The sequence below is a fragment of the Rousettus aegyptiacus genome, unplaced genomic scaffold (assembly GCF_014176215.1).
Source record: "Rousettus aegyptiacus isolate mRouAeg1 unplaced genomic scaffold, mRouAeg1.p scaffold_m13_p_5, whole genome shotgun sequence".
In the NCBI taxonomy this organism is placed as follows: Eukaryota; Metazoa; Chordata; class Mammalia; order Chiroptera; family Pteropodidae; genus Rousettus; species Rousettus aegyptiacus.
Window position 1 is genome coordinate 72578520 of NW_023416308.1, and position 27378 is coordinate 72605897.

General features: G+C 34.2%; 1 protein-coding gene across 2 annotated transcripts in view; it reads left to right on the plus strand.

Annotated features, from left to right (window-relative positions):
* Window positions 1-25746, plus strand: part of NARS2 (asparaginyl-tRNA synthetase 2, mitochondrial) — a 98713-nt gene extending 72967 nt beyond the window's left edge. The window contains exons 8-14 of one of the 2 annotated variants that reach the window (XM_016161566.2): window positions 1565-1663; window positions 1777-1814; window positions 7897-7963; window positions 9441-9578; window positions 20191-20288; window positions 22202-22228; window positions 25116-25746. In XM_016161566.2, coding sequence (XP_016017052.2) covers window positions 1565-1663; window positions 1777-1814; window positions 7897-7963; window positions 9441-9578; window positions 20191-20288; window positions 22202-22228; window positions 25116-25260 — 612 coding nt within the window. In that variant the 3' untranslated portion in view covers window positions 25261-25746. Of the gene's footprint in view, window positions 1-1564; window positions 1664-1776; window positions 1815-7896; window positions 7964-9440; window positions 9606-20190; window positions 20289-22201; window positions 22229-25115 lie in introns of those variants that run through there. The other variant, XM_016161567.2, reaches the window with a different exon arrangement.
* Window positions 25747-27378: the final 1632 nt, after the last annotated feature.

Sequence of the window (27378 nt, forward strand, 5' to 3'; positions counted from 1 at the left end):
TATTAATTGACATATAAACTTTTTTCCTAAAGATAGAAGAAAAAAGTATGCTCCTCAAAAAGTAATCTCCTGCTTAAGTTTTCTCCCTTTGATAAATTACATTCTGTGGAAATTTTTATCTTGATGAAGCATGGTCTCTTAAATATTTAATCAGAATATTATAACAAAGGGTTTTTTTTTTTTCCCTCATGAGGTATAGTAATTAAATATTACAATTGACTAATGTATTTTTTAAACATCTGAGGGTTATGGTAACTCTTTAGTTAAGTTTCTTTTTTCATTAAATAGATTTATAGAACATAGTCTGAAAGTCAAGGTTAGAGAAGCCAATGATTTACTTCTTCAAATGGAAATTTACTGCTCATGAAAGACACCGAATTAACAGTTACAGTGGTCAAAGTCTTCCTCTTACACATAAGTATATTGTGTTTCTCAGCAGTGTAGGCATACCATCCAATCTACACGTTCTTTTTTCCTCCCAGTATGCACTGGCTTTTTTTAGTATTGAGGATATGACCCTTCATAAATCATTCAGTTACTTAGTGATTTCCTTATCACACTACTAGATGGAAGGTGACATAGCCTCAAGGTAAAAGATCTTTAGCCTCCTTTTGCTCTTCTTTCATCAAGTTATTTCTCATTCCTATACTATATATAATATATATAAATATATCTGGTTCTCACTTGGTAATTAATTACTTTCTTATATCCAGTCACATTAAATTACTTCAGGAGATGCTTATGCCCCTACCGCGTTTGTAGCCTTGATAGGTACAACAGTAATGCAAGACAAGAAAGGAAGATGCCTGCCTCTGAGGCAGTCCATACTTAATAAGTGTATGTATCTTTATAAGTACATTTTGATGGCCTAATATGGTCCATTGACTTCAAACCAAAAATTTTAATTTTGATTAAAAATATTTGAGGAAACATTTTCTGTTCTAATCACTTTTTTCTTCTACAAATTATTTTTTCCCATGAGACTTCTATGGACACTCCTGGTAGAATGAATTTTCCTATACTGATTTGTGTGGTATAATTTGTGTTATTTTTACCTTACGCTTTAGCAAAGCAAAAATGTATGTATTTAGATGTAAATATATCTCACTGCTTCTCAAATTTTAAAGTTTACTTTCATTTACTCACTCTTCACGATTAATATTTGTTGTGTGCTTCTGTGAGCCGAATGCTAAGCTAAATCTTTTACATGGATTACCTCAATTCTCATAACAATCCTAGGTACTGTTATTGATGTAAGTGAGTATATTGAAATTTAAAGAGGCATCTATCATATTTATTTGACATCTCACTTCAATACCAGTATTAAACTGTTAACAAAAGATTCAAACATTTTTCTTTCTCTTTTTACCCCTTATGAGACGTTGGGATGCCTCCTCTGATCAGTCTGGAAAACTGAACTAACTTACAATAGCAAATTCAGGGAATAAGAGGCCTAATGGATTTATGGTTGCTAAAACCTGGAGAGCAGTTCTTATAAGACCCTAAACAAATTTTTCATATAAAATAGCTAACTTGTCAAGCAATTCTGTGTTGTTTTTCATAGGTTATGGAGGGGCTCTTCAAGTCCGCAACATTGACAGTTCTCTCAAATTGTCCTGAAGATGTTGAACTCTGTCATAAATTCATAGCTCCTGGCCTAAAGGTAATTAGTTTGTGGATAAAGCCTAGTACATCTACTCTTTAAATATGTTAATTACATATATTGAAATAATTACATTTAATAATAAATTTTCTTTTTTCTCTTTTCTTACCAAGGACAGATTAGAACATATGCTAAAAAACAATTTTTTCATGTAAGTAGATATTATACTTTCTCTGAACTTTATTCATACTTTATCATCATATTTATCACACTGTATTAAATTTTTTTGTTTATATATCTGCTATCACACTCCCTAGACCCAAGGAAGACCCATGTTTTAATTATTTTCATAACTGTTGTATCTGATTCATGGTTGATGATGTTTCATGAATAAATTATAGCAAGATAAATGAACATGGTAATCGTTAACTATTAATGCAATTCAAACTAATACTGACATTAGTAATCAAAATTTAGCTTAATTAAAAAAAATACTTAAAATTGATACATATAATGTCTGCCTCTCAGTTTTTCTGTTTCAGTCTCCTATTTCTTCTTTACCTTCACTTACTAAAATTCTGATAGTACATTCTAAACTGGCTTTTTTTATGCTTTTTTTAAACCTAAAGATCTGTGTTTTAAGGTAACACAGATATTATTGCTTCATTTCCACTATAATTCTGTTATAGTACTTGATATTGGACTAGTTGTTAGTCCACCAACCATATTAACCAAATAGACATATAAGACTTAGTATTCAGTGTATTTACAGTGTGTTTAGGAAGTAAGTTTGATACTCAGATGAGTAGAAAATTGTTTTTGAAAATAAGTTGATATCATTCTTCACTCACAATCTTTAAATTTTAGGAAGGTTTTGTTCTAATAAAAAATCTAACCTATCCTTGAGGAGGGGAATAAGAAAAACTTGGTAGATTGATTGAGCTGGGAATTTTGGGTGTCATCCCAGACCTCAGGCTACAAATTAAAAGTAATGTATCATTGAACCTGAATGAATAACAAGGCAGCAGAGGTGGAGGAATAGGATCACTCTTGCCTCTTATTAAGAAAAAGCTGTAGCAGGAAAAGAGTGAGAGCAGAAAACCCACTAGGAGATTATTACAGCCATCTAAGTGAGAGGAAATGATGGTTTGGACCATGTATTAATCAGGGTTCTCCAGAAAAACAAGACCAACATGGTGTATATGTAGAGAAGAAGATTTATTTTGAAGAATTAGCTCACCCAGTTGTGGAGGCTCGGCGAGTTCTAAATCTAATGGAGTAGTCCCGCAGGGAAGAGTTCAAGTCTAGAAGCAGAATTCCCTCTTGGGAGAGGCCAGTATTTGTTCTGTTAAGGTCTCCAGCTAATTAGATGAGGCCCACCTGCATTATGGAGGGTAATCTGCTTTACTCAGAGTCCACTGATTTAAATGTTAAACTCATCCAAAAAAAGTTAAAAAAAAATCTTTACAGGGACATCCCGAACAATGTTTTATTAAATACCTGGTTACCCTAGCCAAGCCAAGTTAACACATAAAATTAACCATTACAGACTAGAGTAGTGACAATGGAGGTAGAAAGAAGTTGTTCTATTCTGGATATATTTTAAAGATAGAGCAAACAGGATTTGAGAGAAAAGTCAAAGGTGACTTCAGTGCTTTTGCTTTACATGGTTGTAAAAATGGAGTTGCCATTAACCGAGATTGGGAAAGCCATAGAGTAGCTGGGAGTTTGGGGGAAGAGAGGGCATGGTATCGGGATCATCATCATCAGGTTAAGATCAAGAAGCATTTAGACATCCAGTTTTAGATATTGGGTAGGCAATTTGAGTGGACAGATCTGAAGTTCACAGGAGAGTTCTGAGCATAAGTACATTGATAAAAGCAATTAAGTAGATAAGGAAAGAAGTAATTTGGGCATCCCAAAGAATCTGTGCTCGTGACAAAACCAGGGAGATCTTAAGAGAAGTTATGTAGCTTCCATCTAATGAATTAGATCTTAGAGGGGGGAAAATATATCCACCACTTATTGAATATTGACTGTGTACCAGACAGTGATAAATTTTACATACATTAGTGGTTCATTTATCTTCACAACAACTCTATCAGTAGTTATTATTGCCATCTTATAGATGAAGAATCGACTCAAAGAGATTAAGTGATGAAAGATAAAATGGGGAGTCAAACTCTTATTTATCTGATTTCAAACCTCATGCATTTAGCCACTATCCTTTATGTATTTGAAAAGGGCACTGGAATTAACGCTAGAGTAGTTGTGGCTCCCCCACTGTCCTTAAGACCTTTGTATATCACTAAACTGTTGTGCTTTGAAGTCCATGTCTGTAAAATTCTAAGGCTGGGAAATGGCTTCAGGAGGTGTGCCATATCAGTCATTGCTATCACCCTCACCCATGCCGCACAGCATACATCATGGTTGAGGTTTTTATATGTGTGATTATTATTTGTTCAGTGTATGTCACCTCTGCGTGGTCAATGATTTGTTTATTTTGCTAACTATTCTACTCTCATTGCCTAGCATAGTGCCTCTAACAGGAACTCAGTAAATATTTACTGAATAACTAAGTGAATGAATAAATGACATTTGAGTAACCATGGGAGTGAGGGTCTTCCTTAGACTAAGTCCTCCCCCTGAAGTTTCCTATTAACTCATATCTCTTTTTACTTTAGACAGTTGGTGTAGTCAACTGTGATTCAGAGGACCTGGATTCTTATCTTGGCTCTGCCACTTAACTAGCTATTAATGAATAAATTAATATTTTTCAACATATACTTATGGACTGCTATGAGTTAGGCACTGTGCCAGTCATTGAGGATTCAGTAGTGAAAATAGACATGAATTGCTCCTATTATGCAATTTAAAATCTAGAGAAAAAGATGAATAGTTCAATATTTACATGAATATTTCATTACAACTATGAAACTGATTAACAGTAAATCTTTAACCTTCCTGAACTTGTTTTCTCATCCCTAAAGTGATAATTTGGCTGTCTTGTTGAAAGTATTAAATGACCATACTGTTTAAGCAATATGTCAGACTAGAAACTCGGAAACACTCCTGCTACTAAAGATATAAAAATATTTGTTAAAATATTATAAAATCTTTTTAAATGCATTGTTGAGTTCATTAGAAAGTAGGAGTTCCAGGGGCTAGAAATGAAAAGAGAACTGAACACCAGAGGGGTATACGTATACATAAATGACATGGGGGGGGCAGGGTGGTTGCCAGTCTTTGAAACCAGAGATGTTTAACAGCTATGAGAAGATATGAGAGAAGACCTGAGCATGATAAATTAGAATTGAGATACTCTCCAAAATACACACACACATGATACCATATGACTTGTACTATTACAAATAAATAGTACACTTGACTACTTGTTATGACTGTCTTATGTAATAATATTTAAAGAATCTGTGTAGTAATTGAATTTAGCCTTTATCAAGCAGAAATGGAATTTAATTATTTTATATTTCCTTTATAGTATTAAGGTTTTTAATCTGTAGAGTATTTACTTTTTTATTTTCATTTATCTGTGTGAATTTGAGGCCAAGAATGCTAATAATGATCTCTTTAACAAAGCAGTTTTACTCTAACAGCTTCAGGATAATTTTCTTCATTCAACAATAAAAAATTTGAAATATGAAGGTAATTTGATACTGTTTCATGCAATTTTATGATGTCTGTGTCTTCTCCTTTCCTCAAAGCATTTTGGAAATAGTTTCTGGGAAGGAGAAGAAGTATTCTGTATACATATCAAGAAAAATTAGTGGAGAAAGTTGAAGGCCATTAAGGATATCCAGTATCAGAACTGTAATTTGAACTTGAAAGCTGTGCCTCAACTTAAGGTGTAGGGGGGGAGTAGGGAAGAAGATCGAGAATTACAAGAGATATTTAGACATGAGAGTCATTTTTTCTTAATGTAACAGTAACATATCAATGGCACAAAATCCTCATGCTTTTCATTTTGACTGCTTTTATATTTTTCAGTATAATGAGATCATATCAACTAGTGGTGGACTAGAACAATACAATGTCTAAGCAGATAAGAACTTTAAATAATGTAGTCCAATCTCCTTATTTTACAAATGCAAACACTTAATTTTTTAATGTTTGTATAGCACATTACAAAATTCGTAAAATGCTTCTGTTAAGGTGAAGTGATCATCTACATAGCTAGTGGTGGTAATAGAATCAGAGGGAGAACCCGGAGCCCGTTATCTTTTGTTTGAATTGAACACATGAAACTACAAGTGGTTTAGGCATTATCTTAGCAGTTAAAAGCTTGGACTCTGAAATTGGCACATCAGGTTTACTACTTACATGAATGATTTTGCCAAGTTACTGGTCCTCTTTAAATTTCAGTTTCCCTTCTGTAAGATGCTCGTTTAAAAATTATTACTACTGTCAACACTACCACCATTCTTACCTTAGAAGTTACCTGTTATTTAATACTACATTTTAATTTGAATATAATTTTTCATCTTAGAAAAAACTTATCACTCAAAACATAGCTTTGAGTGATATAGTGTACTATAAGACACAACTCCTTCTAGTTAGTTATTACAGGTATAAACTTCATTTTTGCTTCAGAGAATAAGTTTGTGTTGGATAAATTATTTTTTGAGCTCACAGTCCTTCAGTAAGCTTGTAGATTTTTGTTTTTAATCATCCAAAATACTGTTGCAGAAGACCTAGTGAAATTGACATTTTCATATAATATCGGTGGACATAGTATAACCCTGTAAAAGGGGAGCAGTATCTGGCAATGTCTTTCAAAGTATATAAAAACTGCAAAGCAATACCCTTCATCTAACAATTCCATTTTTTCATGTGCAAAATTAGTATATAAGGATAATTTATGATAGCATAAAATAGGTTTATGTAGTCATGATATATAATAGCAAAAGATCGGAAACAGCTAAAATGTCTATTCATCAATAGATGACTGGGTAAACTAATTAGGATACATCTAAAAAAAGGGATATTATGTAATAATAATTCAAAAATGAAGCTTTTCATATACTGATAAGGAAAGATCTACAAGGTATATTATTGAATAAGCAATTATGTAAAAGAGTGTTGATGGTATGTGTTATGGCTGCCATCCATAAAAAGGGGGAGATTGTATATTAATATTTGCTTATGGTTGTATCAAACCCCCTGGCAGGATATACAGAAACCACGAACAGTGATTGTATGTGAAGAGAGCAACTACTAGGTAGCTATAGGACAGGGAGGAAAGGGAGATCTATACTCTTTTACACATCTTGTTTTTTCAAAACTATGTGCATATATTACCTACTCAAACAGTTAAAGTAAATCCTTGGATTGGCTTGATTTAGGCATGAGGGTTTTTACTGTGGTAACCAATGATTTTTTTCCTAAACAGTCTTAAGCAATGCTTAGAATGTATTAAAAAGCCCTTACTGTGCCCTGAAAGAGTTTATAGGCTCTGTCCTGTAACTACCTTTCCTATCTAATTTCCTGACATTCTTCCCCTTATTCAGTATACTATGGGCACATTGAAATTTTAGTTCCCTGAATGAGCCAAGCTCAGGCCTCACTTTAGGCCTTCGTACTCGCTGTTCCTTTTGCCTGGAATACTTCCTCCCAGATATTTATATGGCTCATTTCCTTACTTCATGCAGATTTCTGTTCATATGTCACCAACTCAGGGAGGCACCTTCAAACACTCTCTGTTTTCTTACCTTGTTTTATTTTTCTTTACAGCACCATTAGCTCTTTGGCATTATATTATTTATGTTTATTTGTTTATCTTTCTCCCCCAACTAACTGCCTCCCCCCTACACACGCACACACATGGATATTGACTCCATAAAAACAGGGCCTTTGTTTTTATTTACTGTATCTCTAGTTCTTTGAGTAATGCTTAGCACAAAGGTGCTCGATATATGTTTCTGAATGAATGAATGATGACTTAAAGAAAGACTTTGCTCTTCCAGCCTCAGTATTTCATACTTATGGAATTGGCATAGCATAAACTCAGAAAATCTTCACTTGCTTAAGTGACTAGCTCTTCTGTGTATATTGCAAGTAGATCAGGAGTGGGGTTATTGAATGACCACTTATCTTCATGTTGGTAGGACTCTCATAGAGCTACATCAACCTTAATTCCTGATTTCTCAATAATCATTTAATACTCATTTGTGATCTCAAAAACTATATGTGAATAGGCGTTTTCTAGTTTTCAGTGGACTCGTTAACAACAGCCCATTGTATTGACCTTTCTCTGCTTTTACTCTGTTTCTTTCCAGCATTTCTTACACTGAAGCAGTGGAGATTTTAAAGCAAGCATCCCAGAACTTCACCTTCACCCCAGAGGTAGAGAAAGAGAGAGAGGGAGGGAGGGAGGGGAAGAATAGGAGGGGGGGAGGAAGTGAGGGAGAGAGAGAGAATAAAAATGTTTCCCTCTTGTTTTTATCTTATTATTTAAAATTATCTTATTTCTCTTATTAGCAGTGTACAAGATTTGCTTATCTATACATTGGCTTTTTTTGATGTTTGTTCAACTTTGCTGAAATATTTAGAATGAAAAATAATTTTTAAGTAGAATCATATTATTTGGAATAGCAGTGACTAAAGGATTATAAAGAAGTTTCCCAAGTTTAGGAAGATGAAAATTCTTAAAAAGAATGACAATCATAGACTATTAGTGTAGAAATCAACTAGTTCAGTGTTTCCCAAAGTATATTTTGAATGATGTTAACAGATGGCAGACAAAAGAAGTTATGTGGTCAAGTTTAGACAACACATTAAACAGGTTTCTTTTTCTGTTGAACATTATAGAGCCTTCTGATTTGTGATACACATTGAAAAACACAGTTATTTTGTTTTTGTTTTGTTTTTAAGAACTTCTTTATTTTATTGGCAAGGATTTAGGTCCTGAGAGGCCACATAATTCAGGGACATGCGCATAATATTAGAGGCAAGTCTCCTAATTCCTACGCCAGTGCTTTTTTTCCCCTCTAATTAAGATATTGCCATACAAGTAGGAGTAATAAGATAATGTTAAGAATGTAACACCTTTATTCTCAAACTGTTCCTTATACAAGTCCCATCCTAAGTTTAGTCAGATCCTCATATAGGTTATAATAGTTCCCTGTGCTTGTTATATTTATAATCAATTAAGTTCTTTGTATAATTTTGTATTTAATGTTTGTCTCCTACTCTGGAAACTTAATGAAGTTATGGATTCTGGTTTTCTTACCACTATATCCAATACCTATCATGGTACCTGAGATTTAATAGGCACATTAGTATTTGCTGAATAAATAGATGAACTATGTTATTAAATATTCATCAAAGAGCATCTGATATATCAGTTGATTCTTTTATTAAAAAAACATTCACAGAGAGAAGCTATCTAGCCAGACTCAATATTAGAAATATTATCTTTCATCATTTAATTTCCTGAGACTTAGGAGCGGTAACTGTAGAAGAAGCTCTAGGCAATATTAATAAAAACAATGATTCTGAAGTCAGTTTTTATACACTATGGAAAGTGCACTTTGTTTTCCTGCAGATGCTATTCATCTGCTAAACGCTGCTCCCTGAAATGGGGGACAGAAAGCATAGTATTTATCTGCTAGTTTCAGCTTCATCTTTCCAGGCCTTTGGATGTTCTTGTTAACACATGCCTCTCTCTAATTATCTGTGTAACCTCAGCAGACAGCTCCACACATTACTGATCCTTAGGGAGAGGAAGCGCTTGGAAATGATACAGGTTATTTTCAGGTCCTGCATTGTTTATTTCAACTCTGTCTTCTCCTTTGGTAATTTTTTTTTTTTCTTGTTACAGTGGGGTATTGATCTACATACTGAACATGAGAAGTACCTGGTGAAGCACTGTGGCAACATCCCAGTCTTTGTCATTAATTATCCATTAGCACTCAAGCCTTTCTACATGAGGGATAATGAAGATGGCCCTCAACACACAGTAAGAAAAGACACTAAATAAATTGGGGTTAGTCATCTCAGAGTCTGGCTTTTTTTCCTTGTTTTAATTTCATTTATCCTTTGGCGTATTTTCTTAAATCGATCACTCTATATCTCTTAAAATGATAAAGTTTATCAAAGGCACCTCTAAAAAAGTGTTCTCAAAGAGGACCCCAATGTTCTATAAACATATTCCCTCATATCTATGGCAAAGATGTCCTTCTTAGTTTAGCAGATGCAACTGTAAGTATGTTTAGTTTTATTTTTTAAATAACCTAGAGAAAGTAGCCAAGAGCACTGTATGGCAGTGCCAGGTCTTCCCTCAAGTTGAATACTGGTTAGGAAACAACAGAAGTTGGGGAGAATGCTGGACAAGAGATGATAGCAGTGGCATGATCAGGCAAAGGAAGAACGAGCTTGGCAGAGCTGGCTTAGAATACATGGTTTGACTCTCAAATAGAAATAGTGAAGGAAGGGCTCTGGAGGGATCATAGAGGTTTGGGCGGCTTCTGTCATTCTGTTCTGTCTGTCTCTTGTCTCTGTCTCTCTGCTCTCTTTAGCCTTTCTTATCCTCTATTCTTTTATCACCTTTAACTTTAGTTGCTTTTTTATTCTTTGGTTCACTTTTTCCTTCTTTTTATTTATTTATTTTTTGTCTCTTCTATCGTATAAAATTATCAGTTGTATGAAAAAAGAATATGTTTAACTATTGAATAGTTACATACTTAATATCATTAATTACAAAAGTCTGTGATACAAACATGTTTATCTCAAAAAAGGTCCAAAAACTAAACTTTGCTATTTGGTTCTTTTCACCTGTCTTTAGATAAATACTAGTAGAAAAACGTAGATCAAGGCTCTCCAGTAAATATAATTTCCCCGTCTTAGATATACAAGGTTATCTCTTTGAGTTTATTTCCTGTTTTCTCTTATAGTATTACTGAAACGATAGTAGCCACCAATTAGTAGATTCCAATGAGGCAAGCATTACCATCTCATCTCTTAAATCCTGACACAACCTTGCCAAGAAACTGATTGCTTCTCCCATTTTACAGATGAAAAACTGAGGTGCAAAGAGAGAAATTGCATTTCCCAAAGCTACATAGGTAGTAAGTGACCGAGTATTCAAACCTGATTGTATCTGGCGCTGAGGTCTGTGTTCTTTTCCACTCTATCCCACTGCCTCAGAATCACAAATATTAAGTTACATTTTAGCCATCAATTTTACTCGTCCCCACCTTTCACATCTAATGAGCAACACAATTGATCTTTGATTCTTATTTTTCTTTTCCCTACCGATCCTTCGGTATAATTGATTTTGAGAAATGAATTGGCAGCAAAAAATATAAGAGACTAGGGCATACATTATTCAATCCTAAATAGTTCAGTATTTGGCCTACATCACCAAACATAGTACTATGTCTATCTCTGTCTCCTTTTTTTTTTTTTTATCACTCTACCCCATTTCACTTCTATCTCCTCCCACCCCAACAGACCATATTCTTTTCATGTAATTTCCCCAGATGGAGCACTTTTCATTCATCCAGTTTTGCACTTCTTAAATACTCTGCTAAAGGCTTGCCTTTTCTGTAAAGAATTTCCTGAGTTACTCAGTCACCTTGAGCCTTCCTTTCCTGGATTTCTCCAGTGTTTAAAGAATGAGTAAGACTGGTAGCATTATGTCTGTTTTTTTGTAGTCTCTGTATAAGTTTTGCTTTCTGAAACAAAACTCTTCTTCAGGGTAGCACATGAGTTTTTCATAACTACAGTGACATCTACCACTCATTTCTCATTCCCTCTAATACAACTTCCGCCCCTATTTTACCACTGAAGTAGCTCTCTCTAGGATCACTTATAATTGTCATATTATTGAATCTGAAAAACTTTTACGTCTTCATTTTACTTTACCTCTCAGCATTAGTCAGCACTATTAATGACTTTTATCTTTAAAATTTTCTTCTCGCTTGGCTTCTGTGACATCTCCCAGTTTTCCTCCTTACTCAGTGAGTTATTCTTTCTCAATCTCCTATACAGGTTCTTCCTCTTCTACTAATCCATAAGATGTTGGAATTTCTCAAGGCTCCATTCTGGGTTTTCTTTTCTTTTCCTGGGCGACTCCATCTGTACCTGCAGTTCACTATTTTCTTTCAGACAACTCAGAAATTTATATCTCTAATCCATACTTCTACCTTGAGCTCTGGATTCATCTTATGTCATTTACATATTTCAAAGGCATCTCAAACTTAATATAGCCAAACTGACCCCAGGATTTCTCCTCTTCTTTCCTCCTCCCACCAAATTCGATCTTCTTTAAATATTCTCTGTTCATCTAATCACACAAACCAAGTAACTGAGTCATTTTTGAAATCTCTGTCTCTCTCACTTCCCACATTCAAGTTATTACTGAGTTCTGTCATTTTTATACCCCTAAAATTATCTCACATCCACTCACTTCTCTTGATTTCTACTTTTACCTTTTTAGATTAAGATACCATCATCTCTTGCCAAGACTAATTCTGTAGCCTCAGAACTGTCTTCCTGTATCCACTCTTTCTTCTTCTGGGTGAGTTGTCCCATTTTAGCATGAGCTTTTAGAAAATGTAAATCTGTTCATGTTATCTCCCATCTTAAGACCATTCAGTGGCCTCCCACTGCTTTTAGGATAAAAGTTAAGATCCTTTACATGGTCTACAAGCCCTAGTGCAACCTAGCTGCTCCTGTCCCTTGCCTGATATACTGTGGTACTTCTCTTTGCTCTCTCGGCTACATCCACACCGCCCTTCTTCCATGTCTTCAGAAATACATTGCCTTCTCTCACCACAGGATCTTTGCACATATTGTTCCCTCAATCTAGAATAATGTTCTTCACTTAAGTAATTTTAATTATTCTCCAGATCTCTACTCAGTCATCATTTCCCCAGAGAAACCTTCCTTGATCCTCCAGACTGAATCAGACCTTGTTAGACGCTACAGTGGTATCATATTAAATTTCTGATCCAGAGCTACTAACTCTTAAGTTATCATAATACTTAACACAGTTGTAATTTTACATTTATTTGTATGACTATTTAATTAATGACTCTTTCCTCTATGCCAAAGGACTTGAGGACCTCTTTTTCACTCATCAATGCCTAGTATAATGCACGGGACATAGCAGGCACTTTATATATATTTGGTGATGGATAAGTGATTAGATGGATGAGTGACTTGAGCCCAACATACTTTTAGACACTTAATAGTAGGACAAGGAGTGAGTAAGTGACTTGATTTGCTAAGGAAATTTCTGAAAATTTCAGCTTTTACTCTAAATTTGAGTAATAGCAACAGGGCATTAAGAATAGTCCAGTGGCTTTAGAATCAAACACCCTTGGGTTCAATTCCCAGGTTTCTGTGTTATGAACTATGTGATCTTAGACAAAGCATCTAATTTCTTTGAGTTGTTGTTTCCCAATCTATAAAAATAAGATAATAATATTTTCCAGAGTTATGAGGATTATATTAGATAATACATTAAAAATACTTAGCACAGTGTTTGGGATAGTAGGTAGTCAATAATGTGAAGCTCTCTTTCATTTTAAATTTTGATAAAATTTTTACTGTGATAAAACACAATAATGTTAAAATATTTGTGTGTATGTGTGTTGCCACATCATAACAGGGTATTATATAGGGTTCCTTAAAAGGTATTTCTCTCATAGACCACAGTCACAAACATTCCTTACTTTTAAAAAGATCAGGAGGCCTTCATTATGACAAGTCTCTAGTGATGTCTCACAGGTTGAAACCTGAAGGCATTATAATGAGACTTTAGTGTACTTCTGTAATGTATGCAGTACTATAGCATATAGTTTCTCAGAGCTAAATTATTAAAATGTAATCTAAACTATATATATTATACATGGATTATAACATTGATTCATTTGCAACCTAGATTTCTTTTCAACCCATTTGTTTAAAGTGCCTGCTTCCACCTCTACTTTATTTTTTTTAGTGGTAAACAAACAGACTTTTGGCCAGATAACTAAATTCTGTTTCTTTTAGTAATAACAGGTTGTGGGTAGGGTTGCAAGATTTTTTACAGTGGACATGATGCAATCTATAAATGTTTGGCCAGAGGTAATAATAGTAAAATGATATCTTTTTACAATTATAGTTTCTTTTTCTTTCTTTTTCCTCCTCCTCACTTCAAAACACACACATACACACCAAAAAGAAAAAGAAAAAGAAAGTCTGCACTTTGTTATAATGAAAACTACACTATCTATAAAAATAAGAAGTTAGTAGTGCTGGGTTTGAAATTCGGCTTTCTTACTAATTAGCTATATGATGTAAGGCAGGTTATTCCAATCTGTGAGCCTCAATCTTTCCCTCCATAACATCAGGGAATTAGATTAAGTAACCTCCTACTAACCAACTCTAAGTTTCTTTGAATTCAGGTAGCCTAAGTTTTTCCTCATTTGAATATATAAGAAAAATTTGTAAATTACCAAACATATTTGATAATTTGAAGGGAACAGATCATGGACCTAAATAAAATGAATCCAAGCAAAAATGCAAAATGCCATATGCCCCTGTGTCTGGATCCCTGAGTAATTTCCCCAAAAGCAAATATTTAGCAAGGGAAATGGCTTTACAGAGAAGACTATCCATTCATTCCAACCATGTGTGATTAGGAAAAAGTGACTGCTCAGCAGTTTTTGATGAGATACCAAGATCCCCAGATAATGTTCTCATTTTAAAAATTGTATCAGTATTACTTAGCAAATCATAAAAATTAAGCATTTATTGGGCATTCAATAAAATACATAATGTGAAGTCAACTTGGAAGGAAGAATACTCAACCAAGGGATATCCCTTGGGCTGTGGCTAATTAACTGACCTGCATCAAAAAAGCTTGAACTTCAAACCAACAGTAATAGTGATTAAAAGAATTGCCAATTTTCCCCATATCTAGGACTAATGACTATCCTGGAATATTTATGTCAAAGTTGAAAGTATGCATTTCAGTCCATCTAGAATGTTTCAGGCTAGCCATTTTACTAGACAAATTCCATTTTCGGTCATTGCTACCTGCAGCCCATCTGAATCTTTATGCTATCACATCTGGATGGCTCTGTTTCTTAGCTATGCCACATTGTTTTTAGGGGCACAAAACTGTGTCAGCAGTTAGAGCAAAAGCTTACAGAGACTGAAACCACAAACATGTTTCTATGGTTTATGGAACATTCTTCTGCTTTTGATAATAGTATGTAATGTTGCTCCATTGTTGGTGGCAGCCTGTTAGAAGCTTATGAGAATAGGGAGGTGTTCAATTTGTGTTTTTAGTCAATATTTAAAAATACTGAGATAAGTAGGAAGAGGGGTAGCAGACGAAGGGACATTCAACTTTTTTTCCCCTTCTCTTTGAACTTGGCATGGAAAAGGTAATGTATTAAAGGCCTTGTTCCTATCTAGCCCATTTGTTTTTTAATTCAAGGTCTGTTTTTTAATTCAAGGTCTGAGTTTTATTTTCAGTACATTGATTGGAATCAAAAGAGTAAGAGTTAAAATGGAGTGTCATAAATAGAGACCAGAGCTTGTTCAGCTTGAATACCAATACAAACTATTTCTAGACAGTGTGCAAATGCAGCTGTGTGACTCAAGCAAAGTCAAAACTCATACATAGTGGAGGAAGGTATGGCAGGCAGCATTCTGGCCTAGAAGATGTGCCCAAAATGGAGTAAGTTTTGTTTAAGAGTAGAGAAGTTAGTAAAAAGTATAGTAAAATGATTTTTAGTCTTCATTGTTATCTGTGTGGGAGTGAACAAATAGCAGAACTAAAATCCTTCCTCTTATTTCAAGCCTCCCAAAGCTTCATAGGGACACAATGGTGATTTTAGCTACAGAAGTACTCAAAATGAGTCAATTTTAAGAGGACATTTCACTGTACAACCAGTGAATTCTCACTTTCCCTAAGCAAGGACAGGATTGCTCAACCCCTGGCTCTTTAAGCCAGCCTCAGATGCCCAAAGACCACAGACTTTCTAGCACCTAAAAGTAAATTATAATCACCAACTAATGTTCCAGGCAACTTGCTTGTTTCCAACCTGTTGCACTCGAATCCCCTCACCATCTATCGCTTGGCAAACACCCAACCAAGTTTTTCTCATTACTTAAGATTAAGTTGTGTGATTCCCTCCACTTTCGCAGTTTGTGTACCCTTATGTCATAGTTTATATTATCTGGATGTGCATTTTACCTCCACTAGAGCCCTGGAGAATCAGATAGTTTCTCTAGTAATTAGTCCAATAACTACCAGGGAGAAACACAAGAAGAGAGGTGAATCCTACCTAGAATCTCTACTTCAACCAAAAAGGATGGAAATTGAGGGGATTGTTCTAGTCATTGTTAGGGAATTCAGTACTTTTAAAGTCATATTAGAAGAAAGTAAAGCTCTGTGTATACCAAATATAAATGTCTTTATTTATATTTGAGGTTTACTTTATTATAGCTTCTCAGAAAGTATATAGAATCTCTAGGTAGATTGGAGGATATCATTATAAAAGAAAAGCAGGAAGTATAAGAATCTGACATGGTTGAAGGGAAACTAAACCTAAAGTAAATGAGATTATGTAGAGGAAGAGAACAGAAATGAGGCTTGGTGGACCTTTCTTCACAAAGAGATAAGTCTATCCTTGATCAAAAAGAAATAGCACTCTTTGGTCATGGAACATTTATGAGGCATTGTAAAGGAATACCTTATTCAAAAGAAACAGATCTCTTAAGAGGAGATGCACCTTGATTTACTCTGTACGTCAAGAAAACGTGCAGGAAATTCACCCACCTGAGAGTGTGAGTTTTCAGACTATTTGGTCTGATATGGGATTTACCCGGATGTCTTCTAAACTTTTAAAGTTCCCAAAGTACAGAGGAAGAAAATAGGGGGACTTCTTTTCTAACCTTAATTCTAGTTAATAATGAGGAATTGATGGGAGAGTAGAAGTAGAAGAGGCCAGGTAGGTGGGGGGAAGTAACATAGTAAACTGTTTAATGACACATAAATAGTTGCAGCTCCTCCCTCGGAGGTGGGAGGAACTTAGACTGTCCTGCCCTATTGGCAAGAGCTTAGCAACTTGGATGTGACTTACATTGCCCAAAGAATTGTGAGCAAATGTGACCTACATATCTTACTTTTGGACAAATGCTTTTAGTACATAGTCATCCATGCTCTTTTTTTCCCATCTGCCACAGGTCAGCAGTACCTCAGAAAGAGGTTTTTTTATGAACTTCAAGCCAGGGTGGACACGTAGCATAAATTTTTAAAAGCCAATTCATTGATATAAAACAGTGTTTCTCATTCAGGAGTTATTTTTCCCTCTTTCCCAACCCAGGAGACAGTTTTGGTTGTCACAGCTAGGGGAGTACAACTGGCATCTGTAGGAAAGGCCAGGTATGCCGCTACATATTCCACAATGCACAGGATAGGCTCTCACAACAAAGAATTATCTGGCAAAAAGAAAAAAAAGAATAGCACTAATGCTAAGATTGAGGGACCCTGTTGTAAACTTCTAGGGTTGTTTATTAATACAGAATAAACTATCCTGACTAATATAGCAACTATCACACTAATTTCATAATAGCCAATGTGAGCTAGTATACTGTATACCTCATCCAGTGGTTGGACTTAACCAGTTCTGGAATGTTGGTTTATTAGGAAGACAGATTAGAAAGAAATTCAGAAAAAAAATGTAGGTATCATACTATGACATAAGATTTTGAAGGTGACTCAAAAAGTTCAGAAGCTTCCAGTTCCACAACTATTACTGTGAGTTGCAAATATTCCAGATAAAAACCGGACAGAAAAGTATAAAACCAATATGGTTGCATATTGAATTTTCCAGTGAACTCAAAATGTTAAAGGAGGTTTGTAATCAAAGATAAATATGAGCCTTTTACACTCTAAAAAATAGCATTAAAAAAACTAAGGTTCAAAACTGGCATGATTTAGATCTGCAAAAAGTGCTAAGATTCCCCCAAAGCATTTTTTTATTTTGTTTTTTGTTTATTTTGCTTCTTTTAGTTGTATTAGCAGCAAGATCAAGCAAGAAATGGATCTCTTGTTTGATGCTTGTGGACTAATAGAAAAAGCAGAACAACTCATCAAGGGTTACTTCATTCCTTCATCACTGGCTACCAGCCTCAGTTGGACTACCTACTTCCTGTTCTTCCATGGTAGCTGATTCTCCACCATCGTTTTCTGAGGCAGTGGACCTTTTTAGCTCTGCCTTTTAAAGCTTTGCATGTGCAGAAGCAATTACTGCCCTCCTTTTTGGCTTGGAATTGCCCCAACTTCAAAACCTTAGAAATAAATGATAGATTTTAGATATACCTATCCCATTTTAATAGAGCACATAAGGATGGAATACTGTATTTTGGGGGTAGTGGTTCCCAGTCTTTACATATTTTCAAGTGAAGGCCAGAGGGCCACTTATTTGTCTATTCTATTCCAACCCTAACTCTAAACTAAAAATTGTGGCTTGAAATTAAGAACATATTTTTCGTCATGTGTTTAAACTCCTAGCTTATTTTAGCCGTGTCTAGAAGCAAGATACTAGGAAATGAAGAAGCCAGCCCTTCATAGCCATAAAAACCTCCTTGAATCCTCTTCTCCTTTCTCTGAAAATAGAAAAGGTAACTGAAGGTTACTGATTGGAGTCCAACTCTATTAACCGTATAGCCCATGAGAATTTCATCACATTAGTAAACCTCTCTTGTTCACCTATCCAAAGCTGTTTTTTTCATTACCTCATTACCTACTATCATGTCTGAATCATCAAATTCACATTCTAAAATAATTGCCTGTTCATCCCCCAAGTTCATAGAAGAATTACTAAGATGTGGTCAACAAGCACATTTCAAAGACCTGTTTGTACACTCACTCTTCACCAGCTTATTGAGTGGTAGGAGGTGGAGTAAAAGTAGAAACTACTAGTGAATTTCTGTTCTTTCTCACTCTAATTCAGCTGAATGATGAAAATCATGCCTAACTTTTTCTCTTGTAATAATAGTAATGAATATAAGGTATACAGCATTTGGGACATATTCTTGAATTATATTCTTTACTAATCTCAATTATTTATAAAGTATACCTCAATCAAAAGTTCCGAAATTAAAACAAGGGGATGGCTTAATAGTAAAGTAAGGCAAAGTTTAAGAAAAGGGCTTATAATGTAATGTGACATTTAAAAATTAAAATGTTTTATAGATTCATAATTTTTGATATGTTGCATTAAATCTTTCTTAACTTTATGCCTTTATATTCTCGGTCTTAAAAATAACTACCTTCCACCCCCCCACACACAAAAAACTAGTCAATTCACAAGATAATGCAGATAGCAAATAAACATTCTCAAAAGTGAAATATTGTTTGTAATTGAAGAAATACAAATTAGAATATCAAGCTACCATTTTCCCTATTAGAAGTTTTTTGTTGTTTTCTTACTACAAAAGTGTAACATCATTATTATAGAAAATACAAAAATAAAAATAAGAGAAGTCACAGTGGCAACACAGTTTATGTCTCATTATATAGATGTCAGTGTTTTTTCTATTCATGTCTAAAATTTAATAATCTGTAGATGGACACTTGAATTTCTTGTCATTTTAAGTAATACTACAATAAACACCCTGTACATTACTCTTATTTTTGCATCTCTGATTGTTTTGTTAGGACTAGTTCCTAGAACTGCTATTGCTGAATCAAACCATGTTGCATTTTTAAGGCTTTTAATTATCTTTTGCCAAATTGCTGACCAGAAATGTTATATCAGATCTATAAGAGTGTTGGTTTATGCATTCTCTGATCCATTTGTTGATGTTGCTTTCTTACCTTCACCATTTTGATAACTCCATAATGATATCTCATTGTTTTAATTTATACTTCTTTGATTAATAATCAGTACATATTTTACATGTCTTAACAAAATACTACAAATTAAAGAAAAATCTCTATTACCACACCATTTGTAAGAGAAAACAAACACAGATATACCCCTAAATTTTCAACAAATGAAAAGCAATTAAGTAAAAACTATGATACTCTTAAACGATAAGCTGTATGGCTCTTAAAACATTAAGTATGCAAAGTACTTTAACTGACATTGGAAAAATATTTATTGTATAATATTAGTAAGACATTAGAATGGTAAGTTTTTATATGTAATTTGACCTCTACTCTTTAAATGTATAAGAAAAAAACTGAAAGAAAATATGCCAAAATGTAATTGCTACTGCATGGTGATAGGTGATTTTTAATATTTTATAATTTTTAATGTTTTCCACATTTATATTGCATTTGTGAAAATACATTTTTATTTATTAAGTACACTGCATAAATGGTGCAAGATGGAAGATGAAACCGTCCACCTGCAATTTGTGTAGCATGTATTCTAACGGAAATCTTAACCATTTGTTGTTGAAACAGGGAACATGAACAGATAACAAATAAGATTTTGATAAGCAGTTAATCAGCTAGTTGTGAAAATGTTAAAAGTTCACTTGCTTGAGAAGTTGACAATTGTTGGAGTCTCCTGAAAATATAATGTTTATGTGGGGTCTTTTTCTCCCTTTTTTAGGTTGCTGCTGTTGATCTTCTGGTTCCTGGAGTTGGAGAGCTCTTTGGAGGAAGCCTCAGGGAGGAACGATACCATTTCTTAGAGCAGCGACTGGCCAGGTATTGGTCAGACCTAAAAGAAACAACGTTCAGAAAGTGGGAATGAGACACTCAGAGGCAGTCATGGGCCTCAGCACCTGACAGCCCTGAACCTCAGATTCTAAGTGACCTTGAGCAAGTTGTTACTTGACCTATCTGAGCTCTCCTTTCTTAAAGACTGGAACTGTTAAGTGAAACAAGGCCACAATAAAATTTGCCCACTCTGTGTGTGTATCTCTTCCTATGGAAATGGCTTTTTAAAAAGTTAATAATAGAGAGGGAGGAAGATTTCCCCCTTAAAGCTTGTCCTTCATTTTGATTTTTCTCTTCTCTGTGTTCTTTTTTATTTACTCTAAATTATGATTGGCAGACTCCTATAGTGACGTAAAGAGAGACAGACTCTGAACCAGAGAGAAATAAAGATACTAAAAATGTCTGCTAAGCTAGCATTCAGAATAAGCAGTTTTCCCTTTCTCAGGTTTTCTATTGTGTAAGGGTCTTGATTTAGCTATTTGGATAACTTATTTTAACTTGCTGTTTGAGACCTGGGAAATGAATCTGTAAACACACAGAAAATATTTTGGAGAAAAAAAGTAGGGAATCGTGTTTCTAATTGAAGTACCACTCATATATATTCATGGTCTGCCAACAAACCACAATGACTTTCTAAACTAACCAAGATTATAAATCTCTATTTTCCATGGTTTCCACTTTTGCTGTGCCAGACTTCAAACTTCAGAGAAAAAAAGTCTTTCCCATGTTGGAGACATAATCCCTCTCTCCAGATAATACTGGGTTTCATAGTAACCTGGAAAAGCCATGATTGTTTGAAAATATCCTATTAGCCATTTGTAAGGACTTCTTTCCCTAATGGAAAAATGCTTTAAAAGTTGAGTCTTTTCCAAGGTCCCCATCTATAAATCTGTTGGGTAACTTGGTTTTGTAATCCTAATTATTTGAACTGTTCTATTTGGTTCGGGTCCAGAAGAAAAGAGACGACTGTGTTCTGGGAGAACTTTTTTATCAGTTGGAGTACTAACTCCTGAGAAAATCATGAATTTGAAGTTAAGGTCAAACTCCTTAGATGGAAAGAATTTAAAGATTCTCTGTTTTGTTTTTTTTTTTGTTATTTTTTTTAAGCACCATAAAAATCGCACATGGCAAGAAACCTCATCTGTTGAAAGATTAATTGGTCTGTTTTCTCTACTGCTTCCTTCCTTCAGGAAACCTTTCCTCATAACAGTAAATGTTTACCTAATATCTGATAATATCTATTTATCTTTCCTAATGAAACACATATATGTGTTTCCTTCTTTTAGGTATCTGTGACTTCTGATTATGTGTTCAGTATTTTTGTATATTTGAATTTTTCATTCTCCTGATCACTTCAGATACACTGTGGTGCCAAACACTTTTTTTTTAAAGGCTAAAATTAATGTCAATGAGTACAAAAAGTTTGAAACTTTATTAACATTTCTCGAATTGGCAAAAACCAATTAGCAACCATATTTTGAAGGCAGCCTGAGAATCTGCACTGTTTTAATGTTATAGAATGAAAGGTGTGTTTGTGTGTCCCTTGTTTATATGTGCCTTTCAACAACTTTAAGTAGTAGTAATAGTGCTTTTCTTATGTCATAGGACAATTAGCTTATTTCAAATGAACCCCCTCTTTTGAGCTCTAAATCATGCTTTCTTTCTATAGTATTGATTGTCTGTACCACTTATTTGATAATACCTGGAACTATTATTTAACCTACCTTTCTTACCATGTAACAAAGTTCTAACTACTCAATTATATTGTATGTTATTTGAGAACACAAGTTTTGGTGTGTACTTCTTTGTAAAGAGTATATGACCCATAACAAATGTTTGGTAGTTAGTATATTCATCTAATTGTCATTCTCTGAAATAATTTTGTTATTTTCCTTTTACAGATTAGGACTAATAGAAGCCTACCAATGGTAAGAATGGGACCCGTAATGATTCTTATTCTAGCCATTGTTCTGAGCATTACAGTTTTTACTTATATTCCCAAGGCACTCTGGAAGAGTGCTAAGAACGATGAACAGGTTCTCAGAAGATTACTTACTCCCTTTGAGTCCTTGAAAACTAGTAATAATAGCTGCCATGTATTTATTATTTATTATGTGCCAGATAACTGTGTTAAAATTTTGATGTATATTATCTCATTTAATCGCAATAACACCATGTGAGTTAGGTACTATTCTTATCTTCTTTTCACTTCTACTCCAGACCTGAGTCCTAGAGATGTTGACTAACACAGTTAGAAACATAGAGCTGGGATTTTGTTCCTGTTATGCTTCAGTTTCTCTATGTGTGAAATCAGGGGCTTGAACTAAGTGATCCTTAAGTAATCTCACCCACTGTAGAAACTGAAGCTACTTAGGAGATCACCTACCTGCATTTGTACATTTACTTCTCCTACGCTGTTCTGGTTTTCTTTCTGCAGACCCTTTCTTTGAGTACTTTTTCAGCATCCACAAATTTTTTATTTGTTTTTATAATAGCACTCCTTCAGGATCTTGGTATAATAACATCAACAATATTATTCTTTCCCTGTCCTCAGAAGAAAGAAGGGTCAAATTACACACTCACTTTTTGATGTTGAAGGAGTTAGATTTCAGAAATACAGAAAGCTTAAAATTTGGTTCAGGTAATGGCCCTTGAATGCTCTTGTTACTTACCAGTAATGACATTAGGCATAGTTAATCTCTCTGAGTCTTGGTTTTCTTGGCTATAAAATGGAATAATAATATCTATCTCACAGGATTATCGTGAGAATGAAGTGAAATAATATAGATTAAGAATCTACCTAAAGTAGGAAGGAGCTCAGTAAATGCTGGTTTCTTCTCTCCTTTCCTTCTGTTCTGAGTCTTGCTATTAGGTAGATGAACTTGATGGAGCAAACTTATACATTTTACCTCAGTTTCTGTCTACAAGATAATATTCAGATAATATTCAAATTTTAATTATTGGTTAAATAAGTTTAGGCTTTTTCTGGTCTTTATTAATCATTTCAGTACTACTCTTTTCCCAGTTAAAGTTTTCAAACTGTTAGGATCTCCAAATATAAATGTTTATTATCTGAATATTTTTTTGTAAGTGGCTATCAAAATATTTTAAAGATAGAAAGAATTTTAAAAGTCTTAAGGCTGTGATTTCTGCTAGTTCCACCACATTGTGAGGGGCCACCCCAGGTGTCAAAGAATGTACTCACTTCCTATTTCTACATGCCATATGTAAATAAAACCTGTAGCTAGTTCCACAAATTTTGTACCCTCTCTTCTATAATCGGCTACCCTAGAATCAATTTAACAACAACCCGTCAAATACATATTCATTTGAAAACTTGCTTCTTAGAAGTGGATTTTTCCATTTATCAAAGAATAGACAAGAAAAATTCTACAGACCAAATCTCTCTGCTGAATTCAGTTTCCAGACGTTATGCCAGTGTTTTGATATCGATGTATGAGAAATTTAGAACCACTTACAAACTATTGCTAGACTTTTAAGAGCAGCAAGCTCAGATCCTGCAGGTGTTTGTGGCAGGTGGTTTGATATGCCTTTTATCTTATTTTCTCATTAAATCAAAGTATATCCTTCCCCCCTCCCTTGTAAAACTTGAAGTTAATTCAGCTATCAAACATTTCAATTATTTAAGAATGTGTTTCATCCATTATTCTTAGCGGTTTTTACTAATCTGAAGTTTTATACTAGATACTCTTCACTTGGTTCTAACTCACCTAATTGCAATTAATCTTTTATTTTAAAAAGATAAGTACTTAATCTTAACTGCCTAAAATACCAATACATGGAGCCATTATTATTAACAGTGGGGAGATTAGTCATCGTCTTTATCCTTGAGGAGCCAAATGACTACCAACTATTGCACTTAAGTTTTATTCTGGAATGATTTCACAAATCATTCAAGAAGCTATAAACTTATTTTATATTATGTAACTCAAGAATTCTCCCACCAAATGACATTAAAGTATTTACAGAATCTTCCTGTTCCTCTTCCTTTCCTAAAATAACTGTCTCTCAGGCTGATGTATTGGAATCTGAGTTTGAATCATGGCTGTTCGATTTTCTAGCCATTTCTAGCCATCTTAAGTTGGAATAAAATGTGTATGAATGAGCTTCAGAGGCTAACATTCTAGAAAAATGACTCTGGACATCTTCCACTAGGCTTAAAGCAGAGAACTAGAAGTTTCTCCTCACTCCAGTGCCCAAGAGTATATTTTTGTGCCTTCAAATAAATTAATTTTCATATAGTAAGCATCTACTCCAAATCAGACACTGGATATAAAAGGCTGAATAAAACTCAGTTCCCGCCCTTGATTGCTTAGTTTACGGTCCAATCTATTACAGCATATCTTTTTACAATATATCAGGCAAAACCCTGCACTCTCTTCTGTGTGTTGAACAATATGATTTTGGTTGTAAAAAAAGATCATTATCATTAGCATACTAAAAAATAGAAAAGTAACATATTTTGAAGAAAATTAGTAAAGGTATTAGAAAATTTTCTGTGGGCTCATGAAACAAGTTTTCTGCATATAAATGTATATATAATTTAGAAAGGATCAAGTAACCAAAGTTCATGAATGAATGAAAGGGTGTGCTGCTGTTGGTCTGGGTAGCCTTGGGCAGATTACTTTAACCTCTCTGTGTCCTTCATCTGTCTGTCTGTGGAGGCAAAAGACTGATCTGCCACAATGATGTGAATGATAACAAATGATTACAGAATACTTTGAAACAAAATTATTTTATAATGTCTGATCACATACAGCATTTATAGGTGATGATTCTGTTTTTTAAAATCAGGTATCTGGACCTTCGTCAATTTGGATCTGTGCCACATGGAGGTTTTGGGATGGGATTTGAACGCTATCTGCAGTGCATCTTGGGAATTGACAATATCAAAGATGTTATCCCTTTTCCAAGATTTACTCATTCCTGTCTTTTATAGCTTGAAGACTGATTAAGGAGAATCACCCTGAGACAGAGATACTGCATATGAATGTGCATACAGGAGAATATATGTTTGAATTTTAGAAATGCAGTTTTTAAAATGTAATTATCATGCCATAACATATAATGTATGAAAAATAGAAATGACCATGATTTTCTTAGACAGTTGAGGGCATTTCATGGAAAGATGAACTCTCTCAAGAAGAGGTACTTATAGCAGATAGAATCTCAAATCCATTGTATTAATTACGAAGAAATAAAGAAATTTAACTATATGGTCTCAAAGGTCTTGTAAAACTCTAAAACAGAATGAGATATATGTTTTACTTTATCTTTAGTTCAAAGACAAATGATTATATCACTACATTGTGTTACCTCTGAGAAACAACTAGTAACTAAAAATAAAATGTTGGATCTTTTCTCCCTTGCCATTGAACCTGTGATAAATGCCCAGCTTATTCTTGGTGCTTTACTAAACTTTACATAAGAAAATATTCCTTTTTTGGGTCTTGAGTGAATAAAATTGCTATTCTGAATTGAAATCTTTTTTCATCAGACTGGGTAAAAAAAAAATCACATTTAATAACTATTAACTCTCAATAAAATGGGTATAGAATGAAAGTACTTCAACATAAAAAAGGCTGTATATGACAAATCCTCAGCTAATATCATACTCAATGATGAAAAACTGAAAGCCTTTCCTCTAGGATCATGAACAAGACAAGGATGCCTGCTCTCACCACTGTTATTCAACATAATACTGGAAATCATACCTAGAGCAGTCAGGCGAGAGAAGGAAATAAAAGGCATCCAAACTGGGAATAAAAAAGTAAAACTGTCACTATTTGCAGATGACATGATTGTATATTTAGAAAACCCTAAGACTCCACCAAGAGACTATTAGAAACAATAAACAAATACAGTGAAGTTGCAGGATACAAAATCAATGTGCAAAAATCCATTGTGTTCCTATATATGGACAATGAAGTATCAGAAGAAGAAATTAATTAATCCTGTTTACAATTGCAACAAAAAGGATAAAATACCTAGGAATAAACTTAACAAAGTAAGTGAAGTACCTATACACTGAAAACTACAAGACATGGTTAAAAGAAATTGAAGAAGATTCAAAGAAATGGAAATGTTTCCATTTGATGTTCATGGACTGGAAGAATTAACAGATAAAATAACCATATCACCTAAAGCAATATACAGATTTGATGCAATCTCCATCAAAATCCTAAAGGCATTTTTCAAAGAAATAAGACAAAAAATTCTCAAATTTTATGGAACCACAGAATACCGCAAGCAGCCAAAGCAATCCTGAGATAAAAGAACAAAGCCAGAGGTATATTCCCTGATTTCAAATTATACTACAAAGTTATAATAATCAAAACAATATGGTGTTAGCAGAAAAACAGATACAGAGATCAGTGGAACAGAATTGAGAGCCCAGAAATAAAGACACATATATATGGGCAAATATTTTCAACAAAGGAGCTGAAACATACAATGGAGTAAAAAAGAGCCTCTTCAATAAATGATGTTGGGAAAATTGGAAAGCCACATGCAAAAGAATGAAACTAGACTGCTATCTCACACCATACGCAAAAATTAACTAGGCTTGAATATAAGACCCGAAATAATAAATCCATAGAAGAAAACATAAGTACTAATCTTAAGGACCTCAGTCTCAGAGGGATTTTCGTGAACTTGACCCCAAAGGCAAGGGAAGTAAAAGCAAAAATAAATAAATGGGACTGTATCAAAATGCTTCTACACAACAAAAAAAATCAACAAAACTAAAAGTCAACCAACCGAACGAGAAGATATTTGCAAGTGATATCTCTGATAAGGGGCTGATACACAAAATATATAAAGAACTCATTTTAAAAAAATCCAATTAAAAAATGGGCAAAGGACCTGAGCAGACACTTTTTCTAAGAAGACATACAGGTGGCCAACAAATACATGAAAAGATGCTCAACTTTCAGTAGCTATAAGGGAAGTGCAAATCAAAACCACAATGAGATACCACCTCATGACCGTTAGAATGGCTATTATCAATTAGACAAGAAATAACAAATGTGGGAGAGGATGTAGAGAAAAAGGGAAC